Here is a 15885-nt window from a genome sequence, read left to right on the forward strand (position 1 = left end):
AAGTTATGGTGAGGGGTAAACAGCACAACCACACATTTCAACACTACAACTTAGAGGTGAGCAGAAATGAGAAGGAACAGCTCAGTTAACCTGAAAAAAACAAACAAAAAAAACTGTTTGTGTCATTTTAAAAAAAGAAAAAAATAATAATCTTGTCAGTGTTAACATGCAACTAGTAGTCCTTCCCGTGCCAGAGGCCGGCCTGTGTGTCGGCTGGGGTGCATGTCTCGATGCGTTTTCACTGCCCGGTCAGCAAACACACATAGTTAGTTAGATACAGTTGTTTTGTAACCATCCACCCCCCCAAAAGACAAAACAAAACAAAACAAAAAAAACAATGAAATTAACCAGTTACTAGTCACTTTATTATTTTTCATTTTCATTTTTTTCATTTTCAACATTATTCCTCATTTTGAGGCTTGGACCCCACTTTGAGAAGCAATGTATCACCTACAATGCCGGCATTCATCAGGGATGGCCCAAAAAAAAATCAGTTCACATAAGTATCATGATTATTTATTCATTTTTGCATCAAAATTTTGATCCCTGAATTGATATAATTCAAACAACAAAAATCACAATAAATTGTAATATAGAATTGCAATACTTAACTATAGACTCCCACAACTTCAGTGCTTAATCACTAAAATACCTGATGTGCATTGTTTTTGGAAATAATGTATAATACACTTCCTACCTCTAAACATGATTCCCTTATTATATATTAATTTATATGTGCAGTGTTCAACTGCATTACCGGTGGAAATTCAATGAACATTAGCCTCTTATTCAATTACGTTGAAATGTTCAAGTTTAATACAGTTATCATGCAAACACATTTCTAGGTTAAACACTGTTACACATTAACTAAAAAACAAAAAACAAAAAAAAAAAACTAACAGCACTGACATGACAAGCCAGAAGCCTAACTATATTTCTCATGCCATGAAGCATCATAATAAAATGTGATCAGATGAGGTGGTTCAAAACTGAGAGGGAGCAGTGGTTTTATGTTAGCCTATACCGCCACCTGGTGACTGGTCTGGGTATAGTTACACTTGTCAACTTGGCTAAAATAATGATAAGCATGTGACATTTTACTGATCTCTGAGGAGAAGTAGTGTTCTCTCTTAGTCCCATCCACAGGAGGTCAGAGGTCAGGCCATGCTACGGAACAGCACCCCTGGGCTGCTCTGGAGCACAGAGCTCACTGCTTTGTTCAATGACACGTCAAGAACACAAACAGATAACACACAAACACAAGCAAGGTGTCCCACTCTGGTGGGACACCTTGCACAAATATGTACTATCCTGACATAACAGTGACCGACACCCATTGACACACACACACACACACACACACACACACACTTGGATAGATATTTTGCACTGACTACCTGTTCATTCTCACCTGCAGAGCTGATGGGCCCAGTATGCACATCAGGCACAACACCAAAGGCCCCACAACCTATCACAATTTCTTATTTATTTATTTATTCACTAATTTATTTATTTTTTGAAAGCTCAATTAACCCTGAAACCTGAGGAATTTACTTGATTTCTTTCACAAACATGGGAAAAAGTGGTAATGTGCAAATTAGAAAAAAAAATTAATAAATAAGTAAAATAAGTTAAAATTAGTAAAAATATCACAAGAAAAATGGCATGACAATTATTTTGATTACTTAGCAAAAATTCTGTAAAAAATGACATGAAACAATCATAAACAATCAAAAATCAAGAAGAAATGTAATGTAAGAAATTACAAGAAAAAAAATTTAGTCCCAAGAAAAAAAATCAAAACTGTAAAAAAAATACACACACACATACTATATATATATATATATATATATATGTGTGTGTGTGTGTGTGTGTGTGTGTATTTAACTGGGGTTTAAGTGAGGAACTAAACCCAGTTTAATTCAGTTAAATCTACTTATTGTTTATTACCGGTTATTGTTATTACCGGTTGACCAAATAGATAAGGCCAGAAGAGGGCGCCCCTTTATCTCACTGGATAAGACTTAAGGCTGAGTCCTGATCGCAGCGTCCTGGGTTCAAATCTGACCTCTGCCCTCTGCTGCAAGGCATCCCCTCTTATCTATCTCTCTCCCCTGCCTTTCCTGACTCTCTACTGTGACTGTCAAATAAAGCAGAAATGCAAAAAAAAAAAAAAAAAAAAAAAAAGATAAGTATTGGAGTGGGACACGTTTGTAAACATTCTGCTTGTCAGGAGGCACAGAGCAAAGAGCATCCATGTGGATAGCAAGGTGCCCTTGTCCCATCAGTGCTGAAACAAGTCCCTACAGGGAATGTAAAGCACCACAACTGGCCTCAAGTAGTGTTTTTGTTGCTTCAAGACACTGTGCAGACAAACTTGGCATTATCACTGAGCAGTTTGTCTCAGCCCTGGAGACTGACACTGTTTACTGAGCCTAAAGTCTGCTTTGGGCTAACGTGGCCTGGCTTAGAATCATATACTGATTCGAAATACAAAATTTACTTAAATTGACTTTTTGGCTGAAGCCTACTGATTTAACATTCTGGTCTGGTGGTTGCTACAATTGGATCTTTGACTCTGATGGGCCTGGTGGCTGCTCTGATTAGGTCTTAAACTCTGCTGGGTGTGTTGGTTGCTGTAGTTGGATCTTGAGCTCTGATGGGTCTGGTGTTTAGTGCATTTGGATCTTGGGATCTGATGGGTCTGATGGTTACTGCAGTTTTACCTTAGGCTTTGATTTGTATGATGGTCACTGCTGTTGGGTCTTGGACTTTGATGAGTCTGGTGATTGCTGTGTTTGGTTATTGGGAACTGATGGGTCTGGTAGCTCCTGTGGTTGGATTTTGGCCTCTGCTGAATGTGTTTGTTGGTGTGGTTGGATGTTGGTCTCTGTTAGATGTGTTGGTTGATGTGATTGGATGTTCGTCTCTGCTGGATGTGTTGGTTGCTGTGATTGGATGTTGGTCTCTGCTGGATGTGTTGGTTGCTGTGATTGGATGTTGGTCTCTGCTGGTTGTGTTGGTTGCTGTGACTGTATCATGGACTGTGATGGGTCTAGTGATTGCTGCACACGGAGCTTAGGTTCTGATGGGTCTTGTGGTTGCTTCACTTTGATCATAGGCATGGATGGGTCTTGAGGTTTCTGTGCTTGGATCTGGGACTCTGATGAGTCTGCTGGTTGCTGAAGTTGGACCTTAGGCTCTGATGAGTCTGGTGGTTGCTGCAGTTGGGTCTTGGACTCTGATGTGTCTGGTGATTGCTGTGTTTGGTTATTGGGAACTGATGGGTCTGGTAGCCCCTGAGGTTGGATTTCAGAGTCTGCTACATGTGGTGGTTGCTGTTGTTGGATTTTGAGCTCTGCTGTGTGTATTGATTGTTGTGGTTGGATATTGGACTCTGAGGGGTATAGTAGTTGCTGTGAATGGATCTTGGACTCTGATGGGTATGGAAGTTGCGGTTGAATCTCAGGCACTGTTGGTTCCTGAGGCTGCTGTGTTTGGATCTTAGGCACAGATGGGTCTGGTGGTTGCTGCAGTTGGATCTTAGATTCTGATGAATCTTGTGATTGCTGCAGCTGGATCTTGGACTCTGATGGGTCTAATGGCTGTTTTGTTTGGATTTGAGGCAATGATAGGTCTGGTGGTTGCTGTGGTTGGATATTGGGAACTGGTGGGTTTTGTGGTTGGATCTTGATGGGTCGTGATGGGTCTGCTAGATATTGTTGCTGACACTTTGAATCTGAACGCAATTGTTTCTGCAGCTCCTCAGCACTGTGGGCTAGCATGATGCTCACCTTCCTCTGATGGGCCAGAGCCTCTTCTTTGTCATTCAACTATAACAGGAAAAACAAAATAAGTAAAAAAAATGAAAGAAATAACTCCCCAGACCAATTTCAGTCAATAATGTCTCCTGACATGATGACAATTCATGAACACTGTAAATTTCTTTACTTCTGCCAAAAAGTTGGCAGGACATCTTTTTTACCCCTATATGTTGCTATTAAGATAATTCACATGGAATTAGGTGGATCGATAGCCCTTGGGCCAAGGATCAACTGCTGGTACATGGAGCACAGTCCCCAGGTCCCAGACCATCAGTGACCCCCAATCACCGAAGGTCCCAGTTGTTCATTGTCTTGGTATTTTGTGGTTCTGTATAAATCTTAAATTCAGAGTTGACTCAGTAAATAATATGCATACCCAGCCATGGTTTGTTTTAATATATATTCAATTTCTTTACATTCCTATCAGCATGTGGACCATATCTAGGTGTACTGTCACTATATTACATATATATTATACATATGATATATGGTCCATATAAATTGACTCATCATAGATGCGGGTATCTAAATTACTCTGATAATGTTAGGTAAACAGCTGTTCACACTTCATGCATTGCTATCTTATGTTAAATGATAGGTTCATTATTTTGGAGCCTAGGGCCTATTTACAGATTAACAGACCTCAGACACAGAGAGCACCATTTCACCAGTTGGTTCTGTATCAATCCTGATATTGATGTGCAACCACTTACAATAGCAATCAGCTGGGCAATGCTAAATGGCTTTGAAAAAACATAAAACAAAATAAAAATAAAAAAAAAACAAAACATTATCTTAGTTTTGGGAGCCTGCAGCACATTGATATCAGGATCAGTACTGAAGCATACAGTGAAATGATGGTGACTATGTCAAAGAATGATGCCAGACAATCTGTAAATAGGGCCTAACTTTAAAATAGAAAACCTGTCCTATAAGCAACAAGCATTACTTCATTCATAATGAAGAGGAAATGTTTGCTTGAATGTGTAAAGAAAATACAGTAGCTACTTAGAAGGAATTTTAATATCTTAAGAGTCAAGAATAGTCAATAGGGGCATCTCGTCGCCTGGTAGAGTGTGTACCATGTATCAAGGCTAAACATTGGCCTGGGTTTGGTTCTGGACCAGGCCCTTTGCAGCATGTCACCCCTGTCTCTCCCTACTGTCACTATCGAACAAAGCAGTAATGCCAAAAAATCCCCAAAACGTCAGTCAGTGTCTGTTCCTTTACAAATATTTAGCTCTTCTTTTCATCATGCATTGTTGGGAGAGGGAGAAGAAATAATCACGTCATTTTAATTTCTTTTGAGTGTCTATTTTGGTTTGTGTTCATATTCATCATTTCATCCAGTGTGAACATGGGGGAGGGTGGTCCACATGAAGTTTGTCCCCCAGGCCTCCAGAATGAAGGCTCACCCTCATTCTTTTGTATATTTCTCACCTAAGCATCTTTTTTTCCATTAAGGTTCATTCAGATGGCACAATTGTTCAACCTGCTGTTTCAGAAACAGAGCATGTTAACAGGCACATTAATATTCCGGTTATGATCAGCATGCTCTAATATTCTTCTATATTCTGGCACATAAAAATGCCATATCCCATTTACAGTAACCAGGATAAGCTCATTTCCTGGTAATGAAAAACCCAAAGGTGCCAGCTGGGATATTCCAATATTAACCAGGATACTGAGATATGTAAACACCTTATTCTGTCCAGTGTTGGGTTTTGGAACAGTCAAATGCAGTTTCCACAGTAACACATGGATGGATTACTTAACAGGCTTACTGGGCACAGGCCCAGGCCCCCAAGAGTGCAGGGGGCCCTAAGCCAGAGCTTCTGCATGAAGCTGCAGTCATTAACTTTACATTTATTGCTGCACAGTCAGGGGTTTAGTCATTTATGTCAAAGGCAAAGCTATAAAATTCCAAATGTAAAACTCACATAATAGCCTAAACATTCACTCTGGAAGTGTTATCAAAGTGTTTCCATCAGTTTATCTAAAAGATGCTGACATCATGCAATATGAGCCCTCCAATTCTGGGTGCATTGGGTTATTGCGCAAATTAATTAAAATTAAAATTAATTCTGAAAACTAGTGCCAGCCAATGTGTCTGGGACATTTCAGTGTGCTGGACAAATAGGACTCAGAAGTCATGTAGTGATTTGTCTCTGATTTGTTAGTTTTTTTGAGATTTTTGTGATCAACTGTGGGGAAAAATAGTGCTATTTTTGTAATTACTGTAAAATAATTTGACATCTGGACACTGTATATGAAAAATGATGGATTTTCCCCAAAGAGAAAAAAATCCATAAATTAGATCCAGAATTCCATCTCCAGGCAAAAGTTTACTCTCCATTCATTCACTTAGCATCAGCTTACTGTGACACCTGAGAAACAAACACTGGCAGATAATAAAGTTCAGCATTTGTTTACTAAAGCATTTTAGGAAGAGAGGCAGGGTACTTACTATCTGGGGAACAAAACAATTTAATCAACTTAGAGGAAAACCTTACATGGAATGTGTATCACTGCAGATTATTTGTATAATCAAGTTTTCTACATTCCATATGAACAGCATAATCTGAACATGACCAAAGCTGGGCTCAAAAGGATCATAACCTCACAGATTTGATCACAGGTTTGAGCCTCAACGAGGTTGTGAAGACTAATGCACATGGTTCCACCATCAACAATACAATTAATGATGAGCATATCTGTGCAAGAGTGGAACTGCTTTCCAACTTGGGCAGAAACTCAGAACTGAGGATAGTGGCACACCCCAAAGTATGGCTCTGTTTTGAAGTGTCACAGAAACCAAATTAACCATTTTTACACTCTGCTTTGGTGATGGATTGTTTCATGGAAGAAAGAAGCACTGATAATTTTTTTCATATTGAATATGATTTTTTTTTGTTATTATTATTTCTACAGCTAATGGGAGGACTTAATGCTGGCCTGTGAGAGAAGAGCAGTATGAGAAAGAATACCAACCAAGTCCAGCAGTCTGTAGAGTACCTCTGTCGGATCATCAGGCATCTTCACCTCGAAGCTGGCAGGCAGCAATTCTCTCAACCTCTGACCTACACTGATTAAAGATCTCCTGTAAGAGCCTGAAAGGAAAAAAAACAGAACCTCTGATGCTGACAAGACATTTCTCTGACCAATAATGAATGAAATGAAATTACATTTGAAGGCTAGAGAAAATCTGAGAAAATTCCATTGTATTTAATCAATTTGTTCAAAACCTACTTAAAATTAGTTATCAATCTTCAAACACTCATAACCTGTCAACGTCTGGTACCGATTCTTTACAAAGCTATAAAATATACTTATGTGTGGAGCAATTCTGCATATCAGATTCAAAAATGTATGCAAGACCTGTCAATGCATTTCATCCTATCAGCCACTGTTTGAGTGAATAAAGTGAAGCCAATTTAAGGTCTCCACAGATCGGGTTTAAGAACCAGATCTAACAAGTCTAGTGTGATCTAGCTTGATCTAGCTCTGTATGCTGTGCTGACATCAGGCTTGCCTTCAGCCTTGTGTTGATGGGACTTGAGCATGTTGGCCCGCAACAGGAAGTGTTCACTTCGTTTCCTCAGCTGCTGCTCGAAGGCAATGCGAAAAGCATCAGCAACCATTAATGCCTCCTCTCTCCTCCTTTGCTGGGCATCCAGCTAGAATCCCCCCAACACACACACACACACACACACACACACACACACACACACACACACACACACACACACACAGATACATATACAGATACAGTGCATATTAACAAGATTAATTGTAATGTTATTTGTTTTACATACAAACTATAACATAACAAATATAACTTTTTAAAACTCTAAAACTCTAATGCATTTCATAAAATCCAATTAACATGTAAACCACAGGACAGTTATAAGATATATTATATAAGAATCAGATTATAAAATATGGTTAATTATAAGAAGATAAAAGAAAAAGATTACTAAAAGAATAGGTAGAGTGGGGGTGATGGTTTAATATTTCAAAGATGTGAAAATATAGAAGGACATGTGCACATCAGATAAATTCAGAAAAATGGACATTGAGCATGTTAAGAAAATGAGAATCCAAAGTATGTACAGTACCTCCTGTCGGAGCTGGAGCAGCTGCTTCCTGCTGGTGGCAGCGCTCTGACTACAGGGACAAGCTTCAGCAACACCTGGACACTGGCAAGCCCCCAGTTCTGCCAGCTAGCAAACAGACAGACAGGGAGATATGGAGACTCTATGCCAAGGAGCACTGAAGCTGTTCTGGTGGCTCACAGTGGACCTACACCATTACTAAGATTGTTTTAGATTAGATTAAATTAGATGGTGCCCAAAGGGAGATTTGTCTTGGACTCTATGTGCGGTCCACAGTCAAGACACAGCAGTTCACAACAAGACATGGAGCCAGAGGCAGAGCCAAGGTACATACAGCGGAGCCTGGTTAACTGTGAAACAGATCTGACAGTTAACACGGGCCACCGGGGAGCTGCAGAGCTCAGACAGATACATGTGATGTTAACATGAGGACAACCCACAGACTTACTGACTACATTAATGTTAAATTAGGTAATATAGAAACAATTAATACAGAGCTTTGAAGTCAGATCTCAGCCCTGTGAGTCTCAGCACAGACATATATAGCCTGGGAAAATGTAAACATCGACTCTTCTCATCTGCATGTCGTAAGTCATTAATTCTGTTTCCACGGGAACAGTGACACGGTGACAAACATTTAGAAAAACTCTATAGAAATAGCCAATCTTCTCACTGATGATCTTGTTTGCTTATGTAGGTCATATAGAGGCGTAAGGATTAAATTTATATTAAAAACTCCCTGTGGTTGTTTTAACTTTTCAAGAGCAGAGAAGAGTGAATGTTGCTTTCTGTCTCCATACAACGTTGGTCCATCCTCCCTCACCTCCGCCTCAGCATCCTCCCTGTCCGGGCCACGCGGAGGGCTGGTTGCTTGGCAAGCCCTCTGCTCTCTAACGCTCAGCATGGAGAGGAGCTCCAAACACTGCTGACTCAAAACTACACACACATACACAGACATACACACCATTAATATGATGTCCATTCATTGATTAGATGATTGATTAATTAGATGAATATTATATTACTTTACATTAGATTGCATTTGAGTGCAGTAAATGAAAATTAAAAATGTATGCACTTCACTTTAAACAAATGCATAATCCGCATTTTGCAGATAAAATCACTTCACTTCACATGAGTGAGGTGATTATGTCCAAATGTCTGCCCTTACCACCGTTTTCTGCTCGGAGCTGATGAACCTCCCTCCTTCGTTCGTCCAGACTGACGGTCAGAGTCTTGTTCTCACTGGAGATCCTGCCCATATAACAGTGATGTCAGGACTCCAGACCGTGAAAATCCACAGACACAACATGAGCAGAAGGTAGAGTGAATCCAACCTGCTGTATTTCTGCTCCCAAAACTGCTCAAACTTCTTCATCTGTACCTGGTTGAAGGTGAGCTCCCACTGCAAACTATTCACCTCCTGGAAGGGATGGTTTTAATTCATTACTACTATCCATATGCAATAGCTTAACATTTCAGTTACTTCATATGATAATTATTCTACAATCCTAATGTTAACGCTACATACAGTTGTACATGTGTGATTCTTGCAAAGTATGTTCAAGTGATTTCAAAATCTAAATAAACATGAGCGATTGCTTTTATTGCAATCCATAAAATGTGGCCAACTGCATCATCATTAGTTATGATTAACTTTGACATGAAAACAAAGCTTTTTCTGTAAAGACTTGAACCAGTATAAAGCTCATTACTAATATGATTTTTAATGATGGAAATGGCCAGATTGCAAATTTAGAGGAAGTATTAAATTTCTTGCACACATTACAGTGATGAGAATCTCACTGCGATAGATTAAATTTCATGTTGTTTTTTGTTTGTCCTGTGCTTTAGATGAAACTCATGTTTCATCTAAAGCACAGGATGATTTCATATTTCCTTGTTTGTTGTCCTGTTTCCGTTCTACACACAGTGAAAAAGGCTAGAGCCAGAGAGACTTACTATGGCAGATAAAAAAATAAAATAAAAACAAACAGATCAAAGCAAACAGACCAAACCTTTATTTGAGTTCCCTGCAGCTTTGTGAGCAACAGAGCAGAGAAAGCCAGTTACCTTCTCCAGAGCCTTGGCTCTCTCCTCGCTCTTCTGCAGCAGGTTTTTAGTGTGACCGGTGGCTTTGTCTAGGATAGCCTGTAAGGAGTAGATCTGTGGTTTTCAAACACGCATCGATCATACAAAGGCAAATGTCTGCGGGTGTTCATTGCAGATGATGACTGATTGTGCTGAATAGTTGCTCACCTCTGCTTGAAAGTGTGCTGAATAGTAAAATGAGCTGCTGTAGTACAGACTGGGCTCTTTGGAGATGCGTCACATTATACTTGATAGGGAAAATCACATTCTGAACTACAACTTTACACAGCCTGCCACAAATTCTTAACACACTTAACACATTACATGGTGGTGACCTGCCTGGGCTGCATCTCAGACTGATCTGATTCTTAGTGAAGATACCTTGAAAATAAAAAAAGTGACAGCTGTACTAAAAGCTATAAAGGGGGAGAATGCCGTGTCTGTGTGTGTGTGTTGGCCTACCTTTCCCTGTAGGATCTTCAGAGCTTCATATTTGCCCTCCAGGTAGCGATGTGCCACCTCCAGCTCACAGTGCAACAATTCTGCCACCTAATCCACACAACAGATTCCATCAGGTACCACTCAATGTCTTCGTCAAGCTAGAGCCTCACTTAAAGGAATATTTCCCTTTGCTATAGTTTTCCACAACATACAGGTGTAGTTGCACCTGTACTGCAAAAACGCAAAATCTTACCAAAATTATTTGTCTTATTTCAAGTCAAAAATGTCTTATTTCTAGTCAAAATATCTCATTACACTTAAAATAAGACATGATCACCTCAGAAATAAATTGTTTTTAGACAATTTTCACTTGTTTCAAGTGAAAATTAGCTAGAAACAAGAAACAAATTTTGCCAATGAAACAAGCAAATTTTCACTTGTTTCAAGCAAATTTTCACTTGAAACAAGAGACAATTGTCTATAAACCAGTTACTTCTGAGGTGATCATGTCTTATTTTAAGTGTAATGAGATATTTTGACTAGGAATAAGACATTTTTGACTTGAAATAAGACAAATAATCTTGGTAAGATTCTGAGTTTTTGCAGTGTGTATGTGCTCACAATGGTTCCTGCTGTTTGCTGTAGTCCCATTTCACTTCCATAAAATAGTCTCATACATCAGCCCATAAAAACAGTAACTGCCTCAGTTGGTTTATACATGATAGTTATTGTTTTAGGCAAGAACCCTGATAGAAACGCTAATTCTAGTTTGGGGCAACTGCTGCTGCTACAGTAAGTACTTGGAAGTAAATTTATGAGGTGGTGAGGTTGCTGAAAAATACCCATGTTATACGAAAGTGAAATATCACTTTAAGCAGAGATCTAAGGGCGAAATTTATTTTTCAGTCATTTCTTTCTTTGCTTTTCCCATAGTTTGTTTGTTCTCCTACCTTTGTTGCTTCCTGCAGTCTTTCTGTCAGCTCCTCTTTCGACAAGTCAAGCAGGGAACCTGATGAATCATGAAAGTGGTGTGCATTACTAATCATGGGAAGTCTGTGTGTGTGTGTGCTTTTGGCTTTTCCTGTGGGTGTATTCTACAAGAAAAGCCAGCTAATATCAGCTAACATGATCATGACACGTGCAGTTCCCTCCTGCATAGAGAAAACATCAAAACTCCATTTAAAAAAAACTTGTCTACTGAAAAAGCGCCAAAAATGTTCAAATATGACCCACAACATTTCTCAATCTCTTGGTTCTGCTCTTCGTGCAGGCGATCCACTAAGCAGCGATCGAGTTCACGAAATTTTACATTTTAAAGAGTTGAACTCTTTGATTATGAGGGTCTGAAACCAAAACCTGATGTTTACTCTTGATATTTGTTGGTTTTATTTCCTGCTATCAGACTCGATGGTAGCTGCACTGGAGATAATGTCAGCTCAACATCATGGAGTCTACATTTGACTAGTTATGGAGAGGAAAACAAATTTAAAAATACAACACCAAACACCAAACCAAACCCATCACCAAGAGCTGTTTAACAGCTACAGGCACTTTGCTCTTAAGGTTAAGGTTCAAGTTAGAGAATGTGTGCAAATGAGTCCATGAAAACAAACCTGTGTGTGTGTGTGTGTGTGTGTGTAACTGCCTTTAGCATCTGTGCCCCAAATTACCTGGACCATCTGATATCAGTGGGATTGTTTAAGAACCTGATCTCAGAGTTTGCTGACCTTGAAAGTAAATGTTTTCTGATGAGTATGAGTAATGAGTATCTGAGATGAGGATATGATTTTTTTCTTTTTTTTGTATCTTATCTCTCTCGATATTATAAGGCCTAGTTCTATTTTGTTGCGTTTTATGTGTAACTGGACACCACTGTTAATGAGAAGACGTCTTCAGTCATTCCTTAGAGTTGAAATAAAGGTATAATGATAATGATCTGTCCTTGGGCAACAGCTGCTGGGCCTTCCCTCTCCCACCAGTGTCAACAGAGACAATAGGAAGCCAAATATCAGCAGCAGACACTAAGGGGACGTCTACTGAGGCCATAACCTAATACTAACATACTAACAACTGGCAACCACTAGCTACATTGTTGCTATTTTGGTAACTTGTAGATCTGTGCTGTTCGATAGGGGACTTCGAGTCACTTCAGTGTGGATGCTGGCCTTTTGGAAATGGAGTATGGTGAAGTGTGCATGGGACGTTTGATTTTCTTCTTTAAAATAATTAAGAGACCCAGCACCACAGCATAAGAGGGTTTTTGCCTTTCATTTGATGCTCTTAAAACATTAGAACTACACCACTGGTGAAAGAGAGAGGCTCACAAGTTGCAAACAGACCTCTGCACACTTTTGATCCACTTGTTGTGGTCCTGCACACCTGCCTCATGAAAAAGAAGTGCAAAGTGTTCTTCTGATTAAGTTAGAGGCTGCCAATCATCCCCAACATGCACTCATTTGTTTGTGGTTGTTATACCAGGGACAATTAAATGAATCTACCTATGATATATAGATCGTTAAAAATAACACGTGTCAACTTTAAGTCAAAAGTAGATTTGTACAGGTGAGTGTCCTTACCGGTCCCTGCCTGCCTCCAGGAAGCACTCAGCCCACCCTCTGCTGCCTGGTTAAATCCATGATCCCGGCCCGGCACCCAGGAGGCGTCGGATAATCTGCTTCCCTGCCGGAACAGCTCTGTTCTGGGTGGAAGGCTCCCTGTTGGCCCAGCGGCACCATGGCTCATCATCCTGTTTGAGCTGGGTGCCCGTCTGACGTCCATCCCGTCACCCAGGTCCCCATCAGCCATGTCGTCATCCAGGCCACCGCCCTGCATCTACACCAACATTTTTGAATTAGTCTTGATGTCACACTTTAGATTCCCTAGCAGTTCAATGTGATGAACATCAGTTTGATTATTTAACATGTAATTTTGCCTGTGTAAACCATATTAGCTGTTTCCCAATTCAGGGGCCACCTCCTTCTAAGGTTGCATTTCCTGAGTGCACCATACTTGCTTGACAAGGCTGTTCAAATGTGACCAAGATATGCAGCCTTCTTTTCACAGAATTTGGAGGACATATCAAGGATATCCTTTGTAGTCCCCCAAATCCCATAATCCCATAGTGTGGCAGCAAGTGAAGTGTAAAAGTGAAAACTCCATGCAAACACATATATGTTAATAGAACTGTAGGAACAGCCTGTTGTTTAGAACATTATCCATTTTAATTAAAACATAATGCAAAATTTAAAAAAATAGATTTTGAAGACTGAATTGTGGAATCCACAGGAAAACAGTGGGAAACAATAAGGTTTACAAATGGGGAAAATAACTGAAATGAAGAAGGTGGGAACTTTGATGCTGGAGAGGGAAAAAAAAGTTTTATCTGCTCATATTGATGCTCTAAACTGAACAGCACTTCAAAGCAACGACGAGGGTCTCGTCTTCTGTCCTCTGAGGACCACACCTTTGTAGCCTGTGTCCTTCGCAGGAGGCGGCCCCTGAATTGGGACACAGCTATTGTGATACATATCGAAATTTAAGAAAGTGTAGCCCAATATATTTTGTTTTTATGTTTGGATTCTGTTTTCTGCCAATACTTCCAATAATGCACAATGTGCATCTCACCAGGGAATTTAATCTTTTTTTGAAGTCTTTTTTTGAAGTGATGACAACAACAACAAAAAAAGTCTAGCAATGACATTAGACTGGTAAATGAACTTCACTTAAAGGGATAATTCATCGATTTTGAAATGTGGGATATTATTTCACTTTATCGTTATAGAAAATTTGGGCTATTCTCAGTAAACATTTTTTGGCAGGGAAGGGGGGGTGTTTTGCATTATTTCAGTCACAGTAGAGAGGGAATGACATGCATCAAAGGGGTCAAACTGGGCTCAAACTTAGCCTTAAAGGAAGAGTTCACCCCTTTTGAATACATGATATTATTTCCTTTCTGCCTAGCTGTTCTGTAGGACAGTAGTGGTGCTATCTTCTTCTCATTGTTACTGGATACTGGCTGGATGCTGTTTGCCTCCTGCCACTGAGGTGGACCTCCCCCCAGCTAATATCCTTAAAAATAACTGCATTAATCCACTGAAATTGTTAAATAAACAAAGGTTGAGTTTGGTGATGTTGAAGAAATTTTTACAGCGTGATACGGCAAAATAAATTTTGACCATTTTCAGATTTTTTTTTTTTTTTTTTTTTTTTTAAATCAGTGGCAGAACTATTTCCCTGTGTGGTCCAAGCTCCCTGTGCTGGTCCTCAGTTACCACAACGGCTGGCAGGTACACGAAAGGTTCATGAAAGGTGTGACAGAGGGGAGTGGAAGAAAAGAAAACTCAAATGATCTACATAACAGCTAGAGGGTGAGAATATCACATTTTTGAAAATGGGTGAACTACCCTTTTAAAGAGTTTTCCTGATTGAAAGGGTGTGGAGTGAAATTAGCCAGTAATGATTAAGAAAAAAAAAAAAAAAACAGGGCGGGCCAGGAGAGCAGCCAGCCAATCAGAGCTCTGCCTCGCTCTACTGCGATGACAGGTCCCTACAACAAGCCTGAAAGCACCGGTGAAATATCAATTATTTTATGTATTTATATGTTATTTTTGCCTGAAAACACAACAAATGTGTTTCAGGCAGAATATGAAATTGCTGAGAGAGGTTAAATTAACCTCTGTTGATATTTTCATTTCTCATGTCAGCCAGGCATTAACTTCTTAACTGTGTGAAGATTTGAGGATTCAGTCCTAAAACATTAAAAACAGTTGGCAATATGTTTGCCGTATATTCCGTAGACCTCAGAACAACATGCGACATGGAAAATTTAGTGACAAAATCAAAATAACACCTGTTGTTACCTGTTGTACATGTTTAAAGACTGAACATTTTGAACACATGTAGCCTGTGAGCGCTTCCTTCATTTCCCATATCCATTGGTCGTTAATGATATTGCACTTGTTCTTCCATTTACCTGTGGTTCCGCTTACCTGTACTTTGAGGAAATAAAGTCCGTTTGGCTTCTACCGACACGAAGAGACAGCCGGAAGCTACCACTCAGTCACACTATATTAACAAATGTTAAAACACACTTTTCCATCCATCCTGACGGTTCCAGCTCCACTAATAAAACTTAACGTTTCTCCAGTCCGTCTTGAGCATGGTCTTGAGTCCCGCTGCGTCAAGCTCCGGACAGGACATACACGCCTATACCCGCTGCGGCCTTCAAAATAAAAGACTTCTTGGGATGAGCCTCGATATTCTTTGACCACCCAATTTAAAATACAGAAAGCAATCAAGGAGTCTGTGAGGAAATACATTTTAAAAAATATACAGCAAATATCAATGTCCTGTCCATATACATACCTAGACCCCAAACTTTCAATAAGCCACACACCCCTATATTTTAAGTTATT

General features: G+C 39.7%; 1 protein-coding gene across 2 annotated transcripts; it reads right to left on the reverse strand.

The window, feature by feature from the left end:
* Positions 1-343: 343 nt before the first annotated feature.
* ccdc125 (coiled-coil domain containing 125) lies at positions 344-15622 on the reverse strand. Of its 2 annotated transcripts, XM_030059171.1 has the most exons (13): positions 15460-15622; positions 13048-13303; positions 11422-11480; positions 10493-10579; positions 10013-10090; positions 9277-9362; positions 9111-9193; positions 8763-8875; positions 7943-8047; positions 7357-7501; positions 6816-6934; positions 3795-3833; positions 344-1210 (listed from the first exon to the last, which is right to left on the reverse strand). In XM_030059171.1, exons 2-13 carry the CDS (start codon positions 13301-13303, stop codon positions 1208-1210), a joined length of 1173 nt encoding a protein of 390 aa, XP_029915031.1. In that variant the 5' UTR covers positions 15460-15622; the 3' UTR covers positions 344-1207. The 2 variants fall into 2 exon arrangements, with proteins under 2 accessions (XP_029915031.1, XP_029915030.1); XM_030059170.1 differs by having other exon boundaries at positions 344-3833.
* Between the last annotated feature and the right edge of the window lie 263 nt (positions 15623-15885).

This window comes from Myripristis murdjan, chromosome 9 (genome assembly GCF_902150065.1).
Source record: "Myripristis murdjan chromosome 9, fMyrMur1.1, whole genome shotgun sequence".
Lineage (NCBI taxonomy): Eukaryota > Metazoa > Chordata > Actinopteri > Holocentriformes > Holocentridae > Myripristis > Myripristis murdjan.

Excerpts from the sequence above, each read along its gene's own strand:
- ccdc125 (XM_030059170.1), bottom strand. The coding sequence starts at position 13,303 with ATGCAGGGCGGTGGCCTGGATGACGACATGGCTGATGGGGACCTGGGT. Across the intron at positions 9,363-10,012 it reads GAGCCAAGGCTCTGGAGAAG|GAGGTGAATAGTTTGCAGTG; the intron begins GTAACTGGCTTT and ends CATCCCTTCCAG. Across the intron at positions 9,194-9,276 it reads TGGGAGCAGAAATACAGCAG|GATCTCCAGTGAGAACAAGA; the intron begins GTTGGATTCACT and ends TTATATGGGCAG.